Genomic DNA, 17,873 nt, shown 5'->3' with positions numbered 1-17,873 from the left:
ACTGCGAAGCCTGTTCCCGTCCACCGCACCGCCATAGGGCGAGGGATCCACGGGACCCGAGCCACTTTGGTTTGTGTTTACAAACAATCGAATTCATGGGGTTGCCTTCTTCTTCGGTGGGGTCCTTTCCCGCGTTCATAAGAATATGTTGACAAGACCACCAAACCTCACCTGCTCTCCCTCTGCGTAACTTCCCGCAGGCCGTATATGACCAAAGTGTATTCCTGGACATTTCTGCCGCTATACAGGCGCGTGCGACCGCTATCTCTAGTGAGAGGAATGGTCTAGCGGGCACCCCGGCTCTTCAGTGCGTACGTCCACTGGCTCTGACTCGATCAGTCTCTGATTTGCTGATTACACGACGCACTCCTAGCGGGAAAAGTCTCAAGGCGATTTCCGCATCTTAGGTCATTTTGGCTATCTTGTTTCGTCAACGTTCCTCCACCATGTTACGTGCCCACGCACTGCGCACATGTGATCAAAGCCTGGATCTGCCACCCTCTTGTCCCTCGCCAACACGCACTACACGAGTCGCTTCCTCGCTCGCCACCTGTCTTCCTACCGTCAGACCCAGATCACCGCGTCCCTCTACATCAGTTGTAGCCTCCTGCCCTTCGGCGTTCCCCACGCCCTGAACACCACGGATCTGGCTTCCGGTCCCATTTGCACAGCTCCCCCGTTCCCGAGTTCTCGAGGCATTCACTCCGGAAGAAACTACTTGTACGTGTTGGCTAGTCAGATGTGGTGCTTTTGGCCCTTACCCTTCGTTCCCTCTCCTCTCGCCCTCCACTCCGCCTGACACCGTGACCATGCACGAAGTCTCTCGCCTGCTTCAAGCCGCCGCGGCGCTCTCACAGCTGCTACGTGACGCGGGCGTTCCCCATGCGTTTTACGGCAGTGTGTTGACTGCAGTCCTCTCGAAAGCACCTCTGGCCGATGTGTGTACCGCCTCCTAGCATACGTCATCAGGATACTGACCTCTGAGCAGGAAATAAGCTGCATAGTAGAAGGTGGGGCGGTTCATCCCTTTCGTCGCGTACGTCAGGCTTGCGCAGGAAACGAAGACTTCCTAATCGTCGCCTCTCCTTGGAGTAACCGGTATGTTGTAACCTTCCTTCCTTGGCTCCACGACCACGACTGTGATTCACCAAGCCACAGCTTGCACGTGAAATACCAACGGCTGATACCCCCCATCGACGTGAGTGTTTGCTTCCGCGACGGTTTCCCGTCCTTGTGCTGAACCTGATCAGATCGAGATCTTGCCCGCGGGCGAGGAGGGCCCTCGACGACTCGACGGCGCGACGGTAATGATGGTGGGGAGGGTACCGTTCCTGACAATCACAGAGTTCATCAGGGCGAAAATCAAGGCGTGGTCAATGTGTGTGGAGCCTTCCCTTTGTGCTCTTTCGGGAATTCGCTAAACTTTCTGCAGACGCGGATCTGAACGGGACGCACAAGAAATCACCTTCGCCATGTCGCGATACTGGAACCGCGTAGACCTTAATCGCATACCGGAGCAGGAGATGAACGAATTTGCGTCTCGATTCCCAGCAGTTGCGCCTTCGTGGCATGAGCTAAAACAAAAATACGGCGTGTACGTTCTCGCTGTTCCCTCAACGTCGTTTGTCCGCGATGCTAAGCTCTGTTAGGTCATAGTGTTAACGTAAAAGTTACTCGACGACGATAGTCGCTGATATTGTACTTATATATTTAGCATCATGCATCGCCTGCGAAGGGCGACGGTTCGTCACTGCTCGCTCCCGTCTATCACCTTTTCCCCCAGGCTTTTGCCATTCAACTCCTCGACGCCTCATGCCTCCATGCCCCTTTCGTGCGTCTTACCATGTTTCGTCTTTTCTCAGATCGTCTGGAAGGTGCGTCCAGTCAGTTCATCAGTGCTTCTACAAGAACGGCTTCCGGCCCTGCGTTATGCACGCTCTCAATCGTCATTTTGCGCCCCAATTCGCACATGACGAAATAAGCAGCCGAAATTGATATGCCATGGGCTTCTCCGATACCCGCAGACACTTGGGCCCAGGCTAAGACCTAAAAGTGTGGGGCGCCGCAACCTTCGGCTGGCGTGCCACAGGAACCGCACCAGAGAAGGCAGCCCAAGCCTCCAGAACGCCGGTTCGTCTTCCCAGCTCGCCGTATGGCATCGACGCCCCCGTCAAGCTTGCGAGAGTCGAGATGCTATCGGCATTGAGGGAGAGCGCTTCCCCGCACTGTCGGGTAAACCGAGTGATCTGCTGACGCCACAGCGCAGGCGGGCACGCCGTTGAAGCCTATCGGTGAGAACATCGTCCCCACGGTCGGGCGGGCACTCATTGAGCGAATATCAGATAACGCCCTGGATCGCCCTTCACACAGACGAGGACGAGGATACCGCAGCTGCGCTCTGCGGCCGCTGGGGAGGCAGTACGGGGCTATTGCATGTCTCTCGGGCCGGTTGGAGTCATGCTGCGTTGGTTCTAGACGCGTGGTCGGAGTCACCTCGTGTCATACGGTCCTAATGACTGTCAGGGTGTGCAGTCTATTGCAGACGATTGACGTTGAAATGCCTTACGCGGACGTCGCAGCTCAAGGCGGCCGTCTCCGACGCTATCGTCTGGATGCCACCCTGAGCAGTAGCGCTGTGGAAGGTCAGATGGTCTGGTCTGCGAGGAAGATCTGGTCCATGATTCTGACTCCAAACGTTCTCATTCGTAGGTCGTCGATCAGCCAGAGCACGTGTCGACCCGCATGGCTCGAAGACAGCCCGAGCTCTATCACGATACATTTGCAACGTCGCCTGTGGCGCCCCACTGTCTTGATCACTTGCTATTAGTACACTATTTGGTCATAGGCGGCGCAGTACAGCGCCGAGCCAAGACGTAGCATCATGAATACCGCTCAACTGAGGACACGGCGCCCAGTCATCGTATAAGAAACTACGGCTGCTGGCTCTTGCGTACAAAGCTGGGCGATCTGTGAACATACTCATATACTTAGACGTTTGTGACAGGATGTTCTTAGTACAAAGCACTGACGTATATGCTCATCCTAGCTATTCAACTCGAATCCCCGATATGTTGTCGGCGAACCTACCGCCGATGTCCAGCGGTCAAAGTGTTCGGATCGTTAACTAAATAACTGAACGAGCACATTCGGGAATGTGAAAATTTAGGGTGCGTCCCTGCTCATGAGAATCAATAGGACACCCTTGGTTGACCAGATCCATAAAGACTAGTATCACGGTCTCCTCTCCTCGTCCGGCACCGTGATAAGATGTCTGCTGACTCGGATGTTCAGGCCGCCATTGTGACTGAGACGAAGTGCGTCCCAACCTTTTCCTGCACGCAGGCGACTAAATTCAAGAGCACAGCTCGGAAAGTCTAGTTGATCATTGCGCGCTGGCTGTCTTGAGTGGGCATGTTCCTACTCGAAGCAGCAACAGCCTGAATTTCCTACTTGCGAAACTAATAAACATTGCTCTTTCTAATCTGCCTTCCACGTCGCATTCACCCTGACATCGGTCAGTGAGTCACCATCAACTACTCTACCCCCCTCCACAGTGACTGTCGAAATGTCACTGGGAAAGTTGCATACCAGGTTACCGTCACGGAAAGTACACGCAATCTCACTGCTACACTTGGGGCCCCGCTTTCGCTTCAGGGAGATGACGCAGACTCGGAAGTCGAAAGAGTCATAACAGGCTGTGTAATCTGGATTCGGTGGACATGATTCTAGCTAGATGGACAACATGATAATGTCGCCGAAAGCGTCTGACAACACAAGACATTCTTAACGTGACTCCGACAAATGGTTGAGTTTGCCGTTTGCAAGCAAGGGCGAGGAGGATACAGAGCCCAATGTCCGCAAGCAGTGTAACTCTCTGTCTCTGCCAAAGGAATAGACAAAGAGGTGAGAATGTACGCGTCCGGAGTCTTGTAATTTCAAACCTGGCAGGGCTAGCAGGCTCAAGGCTGGACTGAAGAGGATCATTGATGATCGAAGTTGACGTTGAAACGTTGAGCAACTAGCGCTAAATTAGCGGCGAGAGTTGAACGCGTCACAGCGGTATGTATCACGTGGTGTGTCACAGAGGACGCGTACACCTGGGGTCGCGTGCGAGGCCGCTTGCGTCGTCGACCGCATCCTGCATCCCCCCGCCCGCCTCGTCTGACACTATGCCTGGCACCATTATTACTCCATCTCCATCTTCTGGACTCTCGTCCTACTACCAGGCCAAGATTGAGGCTGCCGAACTTGAGATCAATCAGAAAACCCAGAATTTGCGGCGGCTGGAGGCGCAACGGAATGCACTCAACGCAAGAGGTCTGTCACCAATGTCGGTCTATGCAAAATAAGAGACTCAGATTGAATGCTATGCAGTGCGACTGCTACGGGAGGAGCTACAGCTGTTGCACGAACCCGGTAGCTATGTGGGAGAGGTTGTGAAGGTCATGGGGAAGAACAAAGTTCTTGTCAAGGTCCAGCCGGAGGGGAAATACAGTGCGTCTTCAACTTCCTGATCAATGTCTATATGCTCAAGATCTTACCTAGTCGTTGACTTCGACTCGGAGATCGACGTCGCCTCGCTCACACCCTCGCTACGCATCGCCCTCCGCTCTGACTCCTACACAATTCACAAGATTCTGCCTAACAAGGTCGACCCCCTCGTCTCCCTGATGATGGTTGAGAAGGTGCCGGATAGCACGTACGAGATGGTCGGTGGTCTCGACAAGCAGATCAAGGAGATCAAGGAGGTTATCGAGCTGCCCGTCAAGCACCCCGAACTTTTCGAGTCCCTTGGTATCGCGCAGCCCAAGGGTGTCCTTCTCTACGGTCCCCCAGGTACCGGAAAGACACTCCTCGCGCGTGCGGTAGCACATCACACCGACTGCAAGTTCATCCGTGTCTCGGGCTCGGAGCTCGTGCAGAAGTACATCGGTGAGGGCTCGCGCATGGTCCGCGAGCTCTTCGTCATGGCGCGCGAGCACGCCCCGAGTATCATCTTCATGGACGAGATCGACTCTATCGGCTCGTCGCGAGGGGAGAGCGGTTCGGGTGGGGGCGATTCGGAGGTGCAGCGGACGATGCTGGAGCTGCTGAACCAGCTGGACGGGTTCGAGTCGACGAAGAACATCAAGGTCATCATGGCTACGAATCGGATAGACATCCTTGACTCGGCCCTCCTTCGGCCTGGTCGGATTGATAGGAAGATTGAGTTCCCTCCTCCGGGCCCTGAGGCGCGAGTTGCCATTCTCCGCATTCACTCTCGAAAGGTGCGTTTACGTTCTGGCACCGTTCACGCTTTCGCTACAATACCGTTTCCCCACAGATGTCGCTGCAGCGTGGTATCAACCTGCGTGCACTGGCGGAGAAGATGGGGCAGTGCTCTGGTGCCGAGGTTCGCGGTATCTGCACAGAGGCTGGGATGTACGCGCTGCGTGAGCGCAGGCAACACGTCACGCAGGAAGACTTTGAGTTCGCCGTTGCGAAGGTTCGTGTTGCAGAGCACGTCTTGGTTGGTCGCATAACTGACGACAATTGTACACAGGTTTTGAAGAAGAACCAGGAAGGGAACACCTCGGTTAACAAGCTCTTCTCATGATGTAGCTACTTCTTGGTGGCGGACTTGTATTCGCGTAGCTGTATCTTTTCTTTTCTTCATCGTGTCTCCCCGGGTGCATGGGCACCCACGCTACACTTCTATTCAGGTTAAATGTACTAGTGGCTAGTTGACGGATCGTGGACAGATGGTAGATGTATCCCACTCTGCCGAGCTATGTGTGTTGAGAGTTGCGATGGCCGTGGCGCGCAGTGTGAACAGGTAAGTAGTGGTAACCAATCATCACGGGGGACCCGGCCACTTACGCAGGGTTCTCGTCTTCTCTAGTGGTTCTGCCTGTAACTCAGTAGCATCCTCCACGGTCCCACTCCCATTATTCGGCTGTATTTGAGTCATCAGCGCAGGCCAGGCACTTTTTGAGGCGGGCCTCCTCCCTTTCGTTCGTATCCCTAATGGACCACCAGCATGTTCACCCCAGATCCCGTCGGCTGCCCTCTTTGCTCGACAACCCTTTCGGCCCCTACGACCCGGCCTACGCCCATACAACCGTTCTCCTTCACAGTTGTCCCTAATTGCTTAACGTGTACATCCATGACGATCAAGTGGAGGTACACTGGCCCTCAGAGGCCGTTCACACTCGTCGTACACGACTTTGATCCCTTCCAGATCCGCCCCCTCGCCAGTGTCTCCCAGACCCGACGAGAGGACACAACGTCCTTCGTCGTCGCCTCAGGACTCGACTCGACCGACCTCACATTTACCTGGCCGATCGTTGACATTCCCTCGGGCTATTACAAGCTACACGCTACGGGGAACGGGTTCTCCGTCGCATCCCCCGAGTTCTTCGTCGGTGTCGGCATGAACACCTCCTGCCTCTCCGTCCCACCTCCCCCCGCCCCTCCCTTCACGACACATGTCTCGACCCTACCTACTTCCGACCTCTTCGTCTCCACCGCTGTCCGCGACATTATAGGCCCGACCCCGAGCCCCGCCGTCATTCCCCTCGTCTCTCAATCGCAGACGACCATCACGGAGCAGACGGGGGCGATCGTTGGGGGGCTCGTGGGGGGCACTGCGCTCTTTGCGGTCGCAGGGTTCTTGGTGTACCGCCTGTGCAAACGTCGCTCGCCGCTGCGATTCTACCGTCTGGGCTTCCTCAAGTCCGGCCAGGCGACGAACCAGGGATTCGACATTGCTTCCCGCCTGCCGTCGATCTCGTCAGACGAAGAGAAGGCTGATCATCATAATCAAAGACAAGAACTCGAACTCCTGTCCGGGGTTGCTTGGCCACCGCGCAGTATGTATGCTTCGGCGATGTTGTCCATCGCGTCGGACGTTGTCGAACCCCCTGCCTCGGACTCTCGCTCCCCCATGGACGCAGAGGTCGAGTCGCAACGCAGTCTCACGCTCGCCGTGCTCAGCACAATTGCCCACGCCACCTCGACTGCGGCACCAGCAATCTCCGTTCGCCCCCCTTCGTCCCCTTCGTCCCCTCCGCCTCCATCGACGACATCCACGTCCTCGCCAGTTCACACGCGACGGTATCGGATTATGCCCACGGCGCTTGCCCTCTACACGCCGCCCCCGAACTCGCTGCACAGCAGCTACGTGAGCTCTGGCTCCGGCGCAGGGTCTGGCGGCATGACGATCACAACCTCCCCCGCGCCGTCGTCTGCGACGTCGCAGATGTACCGCATCCGAGACAGCGCATGGGGTGAGTGGGCGTCGATGCGCCCCTCAGCTACCGTGCCTGCGAGCGCAAACGCGGGATCTGAGACTGAGGTGGACGATGAGAGGCACATTAGCATGAAGATCGTGCACGCGCAGCGCGCGGTAGTGGCTGCGGGAGAGATAAGGGCGGTGAGGATGGACTTGCCCGAGACGCCTTTTCCTTTGTCTCCGGACTTTCGTTAGTTCAGGGTTTTCTACTGGACGAGGTTTGTGCTGCTTACCCTGGACAGCGTTGATATTGGGTTTCGGTTGTACTACTGGGCGTCACAAACTTGTTCCGGGTGTACGATACGGTTATCGCTCTGCAGCACATATCTTGGTGCTACCGCGACTGGCTCGATCGACTGAAGCTCCGTAGACGGTCAATGGGCGCCTGATGACTGGCGTTCCCTTGCGGTCGACTACCACTGCTCTTCAATCTTTGTCCCTCTGGCTGTGGCACGACCCTATGTACCGCAGGCGTGCAGTGTGCTTCCGATATCCTATTCTGTCTATTCACCCTACCGTTTCTCAATGCACGCATCTTCTGACGGCTAGATCTGGTGGCTGGTCTTGGTACCACTGCGCTGAGTGCTTCGCTTCAGCTGCTCAGCCATGTGTGCTGCGGTAGGTGAGGCGGGGCCTGGGCAGGTCAAGCAGTCGATTGCGCTCTTTGTGCATGAATAGATACGTCCCTCTATAAGTCTCTGCTCGTACCAGCGCCGAAGACCACTCTTCCTCCCATGGCTGTGACAACAAGCAAAAACTTTTGCCCCAACATTCTCTACGGCGGAGGTCCATGCGAAGACGCGTCGTGTCTCGGAGAACATGATGTCCGTCTATGCGAACTGTGCGTAGTCATCTGCTCCCCGGCCTCCAATTACGACTCGCATACTCGGGGCCGACAACACCTCGCAAACACCGCCAAGGTCGCGCCGCTTCCATTTGTCAAGGCGCAGTCGGTCCGCTGCCCTCCTTGTGCCATGGTAGTGAACGCGACGGAGTGGACCGCCCATATCTCTGGAGAGTCCCATAGAAAACACCAACAACTGGCCGCGCTTCGGGCAGCGTACGAACTCGCGGAGAGCGACAAGCAAGGGGTCAGCGTTTCGCACGCGGAGACTGGTGTCGACTTCGGTGTCGTCAACCTTGAACAGGCCGGTGCGGGGGAGTTGCGCGTACAGCTCTCTGTGTCCTCACTGAAGCTTGTCACTCTCGTCCATGTGAGAGTCCGTGCTCGTGTGCGAAGTCATATCGCCTGGTAAGTGCTTCACCTTCGCTCTCCCTTGTGTATCTCATCTAAAAACCTGGGCAGCTTCAAGACGGAAGTTACAGTCAACTCTCCGCTCTACCCTGACTCGGACCTGCAGGTCCCCATTGTGTTTCAACACGGCCAGCTGGGACGGTATGAGGCTCGCCTCGAGCTCATGTTCCAAACGTCAACTGGGCGGGAGTTCATAATCGCGCGGAGACTGCTCGCCGTAGTTGGTGAGTCCACTGAGCGCGAGTCGTTAAAGCCAGTCGCCCCCTACACCCGTGCACCCCGTGTCAGCTGGGAGTACAACAAGCTGGTCCTCTCAGGCGATGCCCCTCCGAGGATCCTCCCTCAGACGTGGTCCCTGGATTTGCTTCCGTTCAGCATCCCAGTGCCCCTCGCTGAGCTCCTGCGGTCGGGGTCTTACCCTGACATTCATGAACGCCTTTCTGAGGAGTACTTCCCGGAGCCTCTAGCGTTGGACAATCACCAGGTCTTCTTTGCCAACCTCTTGTGGATTGAAGAGGCTCGGATGGTGTGAGCACACAGATCTATCTGCGAAGTCATTGGCTCATGTCTTTGCGTAGGGAGGATCTCAGGGTGTATGATAAGCAGGATGTTGAGTTCGAGAAGGACGGGAGACTATGGAGGTATGCACATATCCGTCAACATAAGAATACATAATGATGTATATCCAAGCTTGCATGTTCACGGTCTCGCGGAAGGGCGACCAAGCGTCTCAATCGGTAAGAGCAGCCCATAGCGTCGTGATCACGCATTGTTCATCGTGTCTATCCCAGGCGACGCCATCCTCGCACAACAAGCCGGGGTAGGCACCACGTTCAGAGGCCTTGTACACGAGATTCGCCAAGAAGACGTCCTCGTCTCTTTCCATCCCGATTTCCCCGGAGCAGGACAACGCTTCAATGTCGGCTTCCAGTTGAACCGAATACCGCTCCGGCGGCAACACCAAGCACTGGTTGCGAAGAACGCTTCACCACAACGACTTCTCTTCCCGAACCCTGGTCAAGAAGGGCTGGAAACCCCCGTCTCGGGCGTCGACTCTCGCCGGATTCTTTTCAACAGTTCCATCGGAAATAACGTTCCTCAGCTTATTGCTGTTCAGTCGATCACACAGCTCAGGCCTGGTTCGGCGCCTTTCATCTTGTTTGGCCCGTGAGTGCATCTTATCTGATATTCAGGGGCATTGTTGACGCGTTTCTTTACAGACCCGGGACAGGAAAGACTGTGACCATTGTTGAGGCCATTCACCAGCTGCTCGATCAGCAGCCCAACGCGAGGATTCTCGCCTGTGCGCCTAGCAACAGCGCGGCAGACATCCTCGCGCTGCGACTTCTCACCTTGTCCCCAGAAGAAATGTTCCGCTGCAATGCCGCGGCGCGCGTTCCGGCCTCGGTCCCCCCAGAACTGAATGCATACTGTCATCGTCCGGGGAACGTCTACACACTGCCTCAGATGGATACGCTGATGCGATTCAAGGTCATCGTCTCGACCTGCAACAATGCGTCATTTGCGTACAATATCGGCATGCCGGTGGGACACTTCACTCACATCTTCGTCGACGAAGCGGGACAGGCGTCCGAGCCTGAGATACTCACGGCCATCAAGCCCTTGTCGGCCGAGAGCACTCGCATCGTTTTGTCTGGGGATCCGAAGCAGCTTGGACCAGTCATCCGGTCGAGCCTCGCGCGTCGACTGGGACTGGAGACAAGTTATCTCGAGAGGCTCATGGATCTGCCTCTCTACAGCGCCGAGCATGGGCGGGGTTTGTCGTACGTCCCACAGCTTCGTCGTAATTGGAATCAACTGATGACACATCCAAACAGCTTCGTCAAGCTCGTGAAGAACTACCGGTCGCATGGCGCCATCTTGCGGTATCCAAATGAGAAGTTCTACAACAGCGAACTTGAAGTATGCGGCCACACGTCCACGATCGACGCATTCCTCGGCTCCCCACACCTTGTCTCTCCCGACTTCCCTGTGGTGTTCCACGCCATCTCTGGGACGAACGACCGCGAGGCGTCATCGCCCTCGTACTTCAACATCGACGAGGCTGTACAGGTCAAGGCATATGTTGTCTCCCTCCTTCGGGAGCGTCGTGTCCGTGCGTGTCGGCTGCTCTGAGTCGTTATATCGTTGTGCTCTAACCAATACAGCAGAGGCTAGCGAGATTGGCGTCATTACGCCGTACCACGCACAAGTCCGAAAAATCCGTCAGCTTCTCCGGAATGCGGACCTCGTCGACGTGAAGGTCGGCAGCGTTGAAGAGTTCCAAGGCCAGGTTCGTCCATCCTCATTTTGCGGAATGCAGCAAATGGTAATCAAGGTCTTTGCAGGAGCGGAAGGTGATCATCGTGTCGACAGTGCGTAGCAGCACGGACCTGCTCGCCTATGATGCGAGGTTCGCACTTGGGTTCCTCTCGAATGCCAGGCGGTTCAACGGTGAGCTGGCAACGTGCTCGAGCCATCGATGCCGGTGCACTAACGTCGCGTCCATTCAGTCGCGATGACCCGCGCCAAGGCGCTCCTCATTGTAATCGGCGACGCTGCCATCCTCTCCATAGATCCACTATGGCGGGAGTTTATGAACTACGTCCATCTTAATCATGGCTGGCGCGGGGATGACCCGACCTGGGACGTCAACGCTCCTGTCGACGCAGACGCGGACTACGCGGATGAGCTTCGCGAGGCCCTCGCCGAGGACATGAACACGGTCATGGCGCAGCTTCCCCCAGAAGACGACATAGAGGCAGAAGCTAATCTTGAGCGCGGGTTCCAAGACACGGGAGCAGGTGACGAGAACGAGTGGGAAGCGGGCGGGGGCGACGGTAGCGAGTGGACCTAGAGGTTGCGTCTTTGTACTGAGGCCGATTGTAACGTAGGGACTTCTATAATCTGACCAATGACTGAAAGACTCACTTGGCTCGCTGACTTACCTTCACCGCGGGCATGCTTGGTCATGTCAAGTGGTCAGCAATCCCTCCTGTCACCACCGAAAGTACAACCTCGTTGCTATGGCACATTCAGGGTACAACCAGCGATAGGCTCTGCAGTCCATGGGCGTTGACATAGAGCCTCAGTGCTAGGCACAGCTTCCGAGCGCTTCAAAACCCCGGATGGGTGTCGGGGCGAAGGCATTACCGATACCACCAAGTACCGCCACGGATTCCGCCTATGCTAAGTCCTTGAAAGCTAGTCTTACGTCACTGTCTAGCCTCTAGCCTCAGATAACTCATCTATCAGTCAGGGGATAGCAGCAATCCAGGACATGCATTATTACGACATTGCGACACCCGATGTTTTCGGTGTCCGCCACACATTTTACCCATGTGTATGTAGCCTGCATCATGCGCATTTTAGTGCGCCTCTCTATGCTCGGAGATTTATTTCATGAGACGCCTGTACAGTAATCTCCTCCCCAGATCCTCGCATGACTTCCAATCTCCGATTAATTACCTTCGAAGCATCGGAATTCTCACCGCCCGCCAAGCCGTGCACCAACTCGGCATTGGAAGTCCAAGGTGCTCTCTCCTCTCTTGAAGACATATCTCCTTCATATGTTGCGAGTCCTCCAGCTCGAGTGAGAGTATCTTTGGATACCTCGACTCTGGCCGTGACGCTCGTGGATGGATAACGGGACTCCTGACAAGCTACGTCAAGCCCTCGCCGAAGCGGGCAACCTCTATCTCTGGCAGATCCATAGGGTTTGTCGTCTTCGTCCGGCTCTTCCATGTGCCCTGGGTTTCGGCTGACGCATTGATAGCATATTCAGGGTGAGCTCAATGCTACGAGAAAGCACACGCGGGCGGAGGGTGACATTAGCCCCACAAGTTGCCTCGTTTATAGTCTTGGTATGCAGACCCTGTCCATCAGTGCAAGCGCTAACAGCTGAATGTTCGTGACGTAGGTGCTCGAGATGCTCGAGACCCTCCCGGATGAGGTGCGCAGACTCAAAATTAGTACTACTAGATGACTGCTCATAGGCGATCTTCGCAGATCGACTTAATATGGCCTACTAACATGAGTGTGATGAAGGCCGTATATTTGGTCAACAAGTACTCGCCCTCCGTGGATTTCCTACTCTTGATGCTTGGTATGGACCGGACCAGTCTCTCCTCTACTATTAATGTACTAACGACTTCCCAGTGGATTTTGCCTCGCGCTCGCCTAGCGTTAGCTTTTTATTCAGCGTCGTTGCCTGCTTGCTAACCATTGGCTTGCCTTGGGTCTCAGTCGTGCGACCTGCGATTCAAAGTGCTGGTGTGTGAGCGACATCCCTCCTTATACGTATTCGCTATCTGATTACCATACTCACAGATTGTTACCTCACTGGGACTCTGTTCTCCGAGTGTACGTTCGCGGTGCACTAGAATGCACCATACTGATGAGGTCCTTTCCTGCAGTCATCTTGATCGTCCGCACTTATGCCCTTTGGGCGTGCGATCGACATATGCTCTACTACATCATTTTTGTAGCGTTGATGATGATTGTGAGTTTCTTCATTCTTGTCTGCGACGAGATCAGCTATGAACGCTACCCCTTCCCACCAGCCCCATGCCTATTACGTCTCTTACGACATGCTCAAGCAAAACTCGGCAAACTGTGCGTAGGCTTGGTATCTGCATCTCAGCTTCTGGTGACGTGCGATGGCAGTTTCAGCTGCCGAGCTTGTGGTACGAATATTCGGATGCATGCCTCCAATCCAGGATGAAGGCACTTGGCCGGCCTTCACATATCTCATTTGCGCTGAAACAAGTAAGCGAGCTGGTGCGGCCGTCTACGAGATACTGAAAATAACCTGTAGTGGTTGTTATCATGACCTTATTTAAGCGCTACTTGGATCCTGTCGCACTTAGTATGTACGATCTCTTGACGACTCGTCCGAGTCCTGATGATTGCTCTCAGATGAACATCAGTCTTATACCAGCATGGTGCTCCGTACGATGTATCGCGATGGTGAGCTTGAGCCAGGACTCTGTTTGCCCGAATTGATATACTAAAGACGGTTCTTCGGTCGTCGCAGGGACTTGCTTTTGGGCAATCGTGCTTGGTAGGTCTCGTTACGTCTAGCACCAGGGACGAATACTCACCCGACATTACGGCGCCTTAGCGCTCTCCGGAGTCAACATGCTCATGATGTTTTTGGCACCTGTGAGTTCCTTATACCCCCTGTACGACAAAATCTTAAGACGGTCCCCGTTACGATACAGAGAGAACTGTCGTACTCGATGCAGATGTGCGTGTGCATTCACCGTTCTGCAAGCCCTCTCACACTCCGTGCACTCATTGAAACTCTCATAGGCCACTTCGCACAGTACACAGCGCACTTTGTACGCGGGTGCTCCTCAACCTTCGCAAGGTTGCTGCGAAAGCATCTCCTACACAGCAAGATCTCGATTTCCTGACCACCCTAGCTCTGGAGCCGTTTCCGGAGTACTCCGCAACAGAGGAGTCGGACGATTCGACGCCGCATACGGAGAACTTTGAGCTTCAGGATATACTTCACCAGGTATAAGAGCCTCGAGAGCCGGCGCCCTCATCCTTGCTTCGGGATACCTATAAAAGTACCTTAATGTACCATTGTTAGACCTCTACCATTGCTCTCATTCGTTGAAGGTGTTTGCGCCCTCCGTCCCATGCATGCGCCACACAATGCACGCTCACAGGCTGATCATTTGGCAGTCGCATCGTGAGACTCAGGAGAGGTAGTCCTACTAGTACCCTATATTAGCACATCGCAGTGGCTGCCGAACTAAGAGCCTGGCAGTACTAGTGTGATCCGGGGACCAGTACTGGTACCAAAGCTCTATCAGGTAACACCCTAATGAACGACAAGTCGGTCAAGGGGATCCTATGTGGAATATCCGAGGCCAGAGTACGTGACCTTCATGAATAAGTGTCGGAGGCGTCGGTGATCGTCAGCAGAAATGCGGCAGCTTAGACGCTTGTCCCTGGGAAAAGCATGACGCGTCCCTCCGAATCGACGGCGCTTGCTTTCGCGAAGCGCTTCACCATGTTGCGGCGACAGGATCATATGGGGCACGCTGTGACCATGTTTTCACATACCAATATGTGCTCGTTTCTTCCAGACTTGTGTCCCGTGGCCTTCGGCTGAGCACCGTGTCAACTATCACAACAATACTCGCACGAGACAAGCTCGGTTATCTGCTTCCCTTTCAAACAATGACATAGAAACTGACGCAAGCTCCATTTTGATCATCTTTCTTGAAGGATGTGTTCCTCTCAGCAGTATGTGGCGATAGGAGAGATTATCTAGAACCTGATCATGCTGACGCCTCATCCAGCCGACCATTTAACTTCCCTTAGATGTTCTACTCCCTGATCTTCCTCTGGCAGATGTTCCCTGTCTCCTCGCGGCATCTTTATAGTCTGATGCAGCTTGTTGATCTTCATGCCGGCAGCCAACCCTCCCCGGTTCACCCAGCATAAGTAGTCCCGCTCGTCGTGTGCCCTACGGATATGCTTGGATTATTGGAGCTATTCCCTCCAAAGCTACGATGACGACTGTTGCCGCCCCCGCATTGGCCGTAATCCTCCCGGAAGCCGGCGATCTATATCTCTATCAGGTCAACAAGGTGCGTTCTGGGCTACTATCTGTGCCCGATACCTGCTCATGATGCTACAGTATCTGCAATGTGCGCGTTCGTTGCACTCCTTTCTTTCTGGAGCCCCTTAATGAGCCGAACATTATACTTTCAGTCGCAGCTTTGACATGCTCCGTGAGTGGAGTTCAACGGCACTTTGATTCCAATTAACCTATCACATCCCAGATCCTGGAGATCATTTCGACGCTCCCAGATGAGGTACTTGACGACTGTAATCGAAAAGTGGAAGACACGCGCGTCCAATGCTGAGCAACTCCTTAGATCTCTTTAATATGGCCTGCAAGGAGGAGTTTCATGAAGGTGATCTTCCTAGTCAACAAGTATTCGCCTCTCCTGGACTTTATCTTCATCGTATTGGGTATGTCTATCTAGATCGGTCAACGACTATGCTCTTCTGAACTGCTAGTAGTTGATATGATCGCTCGAGAGCCTCACGTTCGAACCAAACCTCCACAGTATCATGCCCTCCTAGCTGATAAGCCACTTATCGCAGATGTGTGCGATATACTTCCAAGCTCTGACGTGTATGTATCGACGTTGTGTCGAGCGCTTCGATGACTGACTATACTTTCATTGTAGATAGCTACTTCATTGGAACGCTCGTATCTGAATGTGCGTCTGCACGTTTCCAGTGAGCATAGCTCAGTGACGATTTGTGATTCTGCCAGTCATCTTGATCCTGAGGACGCATGCGCTTTGGGCGTTCGACAAACACTTGACATGCTCTACTTTGTTCATCTCGAGCATGATGGTCGTAAGCCGTTACCGCCCTTCTCTCCACGAAGAAGCTGCCAATAGTCTCCTATGACAGCCGCATTCCGCTTATACTCTGTACGATATGCTGCGTTCTAATCGGTGTAAACTTCTTCGTGCGTATCATTGAGCTCGTCAGGTCCGAACTGACGGTCGCCTATAGTTCTAGCCAATCAGAACATAACGCGAGCGGTTGGATGCATGCCCAATATCAATGACCAGGACGCTTGGCCGGCTTACACCTATCTGATATGCAGCGAGACAAGTAAGCATCGATTGACCGGCTTCCATATATTGCTGACATGTCCTGCAGTGGTCGTCATCCTGACTGTCCTGAAACGATACGTCGATCCTGCTATCAGTGAGTACCGGCCTTGGAACAATCAGCCTAATAATCGACGCTTATCAACTGCAGCCGAGAGTTCCTTCGCCAGTGTCGTTCTTCCGACTATGTACCGTGACGGTGAGCTGATTATACTATCAGCTGCATGACTTTGATTCTGACTTGTCTGGTTCCCAGGAACTTGTTTTTGGGCAGCCGTTCTCGGTCAGTTCACCGGATAGGCCCACCGGTAGGCGCATTCTGATATGCTCTACTGTAGCTTTCTCTGTTGTCAACTTCCTCATGATGTTCTTTGCGCCGGTAAGTCCTGGTCTCGTCGTCAAGCAGATCCTGAATGCAAACGGGACTGACTGCCCTACCAACAGCGAGAACTCTCATATTCGATGCAGATGTCAGCATTGAGTGTTATATGCTTCAAAACCTCCATGTACTTACTTCAGTACACCTGCAGGCCTCTCCGGGTCGTACACAGTGCGCTGTGCACTCGTGTACTACTCAATCTTCGCGAGGCGGCTGCTCAAGCCTCGTCTACTCACTACGCGGACTTTACTGTTCAAACGACGCTCGCGTTTGAGCACCCGGCATTCACAGATATGGAGTCTCGGGAAGATGGACGACCTCTCTCCTCGTACGCCCTGACGGAACTCGGCCACCATGGGTGACTGATGCCAAGCCACGCGCCCTCAATTGCTGAGGTGGACGCTCCTTAATCTCGTACCACCACCTGTGGCGACTTTCCCACGGTCGTAAGCCAATAGGAGCGGGCTACGACGTGCGGTCAGTTACTCTCTGGGCGACATACTAGCGTACAAAACATACTTTAAGAACAACATAGTGATAAAATGCCACCGGAACCTAACAGACGAGGTGCGACAGCATCGCCACTAGTTGCTACGCGAGCGAAGAAGACACCGGCTACCCATCCGATGGGTGCATCGTCTACCAGGCACCTCCGGTCGACATCCACGGAGTCCTTTGTAGAGGCATCGGAGAAGATCCAGTCGTTGGACGACGCCATGAAGATACTACGCAAACACCAGATGGTCCCTGCCGCAGGAGACCCCACAGCTGAGGGACTGGTCACAGGACTCCAACACGTAGGAGTGAGTCTCGGAAACGTTGCTTGGGCGTCCGAGTGCTGCATCGCGCTAGCGGTCTATGCTAAGGCAGTCCTGGATAACGCGGTGAGTAGTTCCCTCACAACAGCTGTACTTACAGAGTTCGAGGCACAGGCTACGACTTTGGTCGGCACGCTCGAGAAGCGGCTTACCACCGCCGGAGAGCAGATCACGGAGCTCACAAGCGAGCTCACCCGAGTAGGAGACAGTATGAGCGAGAAGATAGCAACTGCAGTAGGAGAAGCACGCAGCGCGGGTAGCATGGGCATCGGCCCCGGTGAGTCGTTCCCAGCATCTTCTCCCTTCTCCTATGCGGCGGCGGCACGCGCAACCTTCCCAAACGCGACGCGCGCGACACAGCTCAGTGTCGCGGATCGCGAGAGTATCCGGGCGCGGCAGGTGTTAGTTGATGATTTTCCGATGGGAGATGGTGGCGTCTTCACGGAAGTCGCCATCCTTGAGAAGGCGAATGAGGCGCTGGATTTCCTACCCC

The 17,873-nt window shown here is 54.6% G+C and overlaps 4 protein-coding genes across 4 annotated transcripts; all 4 read left to right on the top strand.

Annotated features, from left to right (window-relative positions):
- Window positions 1-809: 809 nt before the first annotated feature.
- DICSQDRAFT_145089 (uncharacterized protein) lies at window positions 810-1,649 on the top strand (the record flags this gene model as incomplete). The annotated part of the gene is made up of 5 exons (XM_007363216.1): window positions 810-938; window positions 989-1,098; window positions 1,159-1,198; window positions 1,251-1,378; window positions 1,433-1,649. The coding sequence occupies 5 exons, from the start codon at window positions 810-812 to the stop codon at window positions 1,647-1,649; spliced, it is 624 nt and encodes a 207-aa protein (XP_007363278.1).
- A 2,488-nt stretch (window positions 1,650-4,137) lies between these two features.
- DICSQDRAFT_134116 (endopeptidase) lies at window positions 4,138-6,434 on the top strand. The gene is made up of 6 exons (XM_007363215.1): window positions 4,138-4,317; window positions 4,375-4,494; window positions 4,546-5,267; window positions 5,324-5,485; window positions 5,543-5,815; window positions 5,882-6,434. Exons 1-5 carry the CDS (start codon window positions 4,170-4,172, stop codon window positions 5,594-5,596), a joined length of 1,206 nt encoding a protein of 401 aa, XP_007363277.1. The 5' UTR covers window positions 4,138-4,169; the 3' UTR covers window positions 5,597-5,815; window positions 5,882-6,434.
- A 1,573-nt stretch (window positions 6,435-8,007) lies between these two features.
- On the top strand, window positions 8,008-11,385 carry DICSQDRAFT_54453 (P-loop containing nucleoside triphosphate hydrolase protein; the record flags this gene model as incomplete). The annotated part of the gene is made up of 10 exons (XM_007363214.1): window positions 8,008-8,525; window positions 8,580-9,056; window positions 9,107-9,169; window positions 9,219-9,265; window positions 9,320-9,695; window positions 9,749-10,312; window positions 10,367-10,644; window positions 10,697-10,821; window positions 10,877-10,982; window positions 11,042-11,385. The coding sequence occupies 10 exons, from the start codon at window positions 8,008-8,010 to the stop codon at window positions 11,383-11,385; spliced, it is 2,898 nt and encodes a 965-aa protein (XP_007363276.1).
- A 781-nt stretch (window positions 11,386-12,166) lies between these two features.
- DICSQDRAFT_167621 (uncharacterized protein) lies at window positions 12,167-16,924 on the top strand (the record flags this gene model as incomplete). Its single annotated transcript, XM_007363213.1, has 31 exons — window positions 12,167-12,244; window positions 12,304-12,313; window positions 12,372-12,391; window positions 12,448-12,480; window positions 12,537-12,633; window positions 12,687-12,712; window positions 12,774-12,804; window positions 12,858-12,890; window positions 12,944-13,029; window positions 13,091-13,142; window positions 13,194-13,295; window positions 13,345-13,395; window positions 13,446-13,496; window positions 13,564-13,590; window positions 13,651-13,691; window positions 13,751-13,776; window positions 13,842-14,049; window positions 14,963-15,136; window positions 15,187-15,196; window positions 15,261-15,280; window positions 15,332-15,364; window positions 15,428-15,524; window positions 15,576-15,601; window positions 15,660-15,690; window positions 15,746-15,778; window positions 16,233-16,280; window positions 16,335-16,382; window positions 16,458-16,466; window positions 16,522-16,562; window positions 16,628-16,653; window positions 16,714-16,924. The coding sequence occupies 31 exons, from the start codon at window positions 12,167-12,169 to the stop codon at window positions 16,922-16,924; spliced, it is 1,779 nt and encodes a 592-aa protein (XP_007363275.1).
- Window positions 16,925-17,873: the final 949 nt, after the last annotated feature.

Source organism: Dichomitus squalens, assembly GCF_000275845.1.
Source record: "Dichomitus squalens LYAD-421 SS1 unplaced genomic scaffold DICSQscaffold_6, whole genome shotgun sequence".
NCBI lineage: Eukaryota > Fungi > Basidiomycota > Agaricomycetes > Polyporales > Polyporaceae > Dichomitus > Dichomitus squalens.
The sequence above is the reverse complement of the archived record's forward strand: the minus strand, read 5'-3'. Positions and strand labels throughout refer to the sequence as shown.

Bases quoted from the DNA above. Each gene is read 5' to 3' on its own strand.
- DICSQDRAFT_134116 (XM_007363215.1), top strand. From the start codon at position 4,170: ATGCCTGGCACCATTATTACTCCATCTCCATCTTCTGGACTCTCGTCC. The intron at 4,495-4,545 runs GTGCGTCTTCAA...GATCTTACCTAG, and splicing joins CCAGCCGGAGGGGAAATACA to TCGTTGACTTCGACTCGGAG. The intron at 5,486-5,542 runs GTTCGTGTTGCA...AATTGTACACAG, and splicing joins TTGAGTTCGCCGTTGCGAAG to GTTTTGAAGAAGAACCAGGA.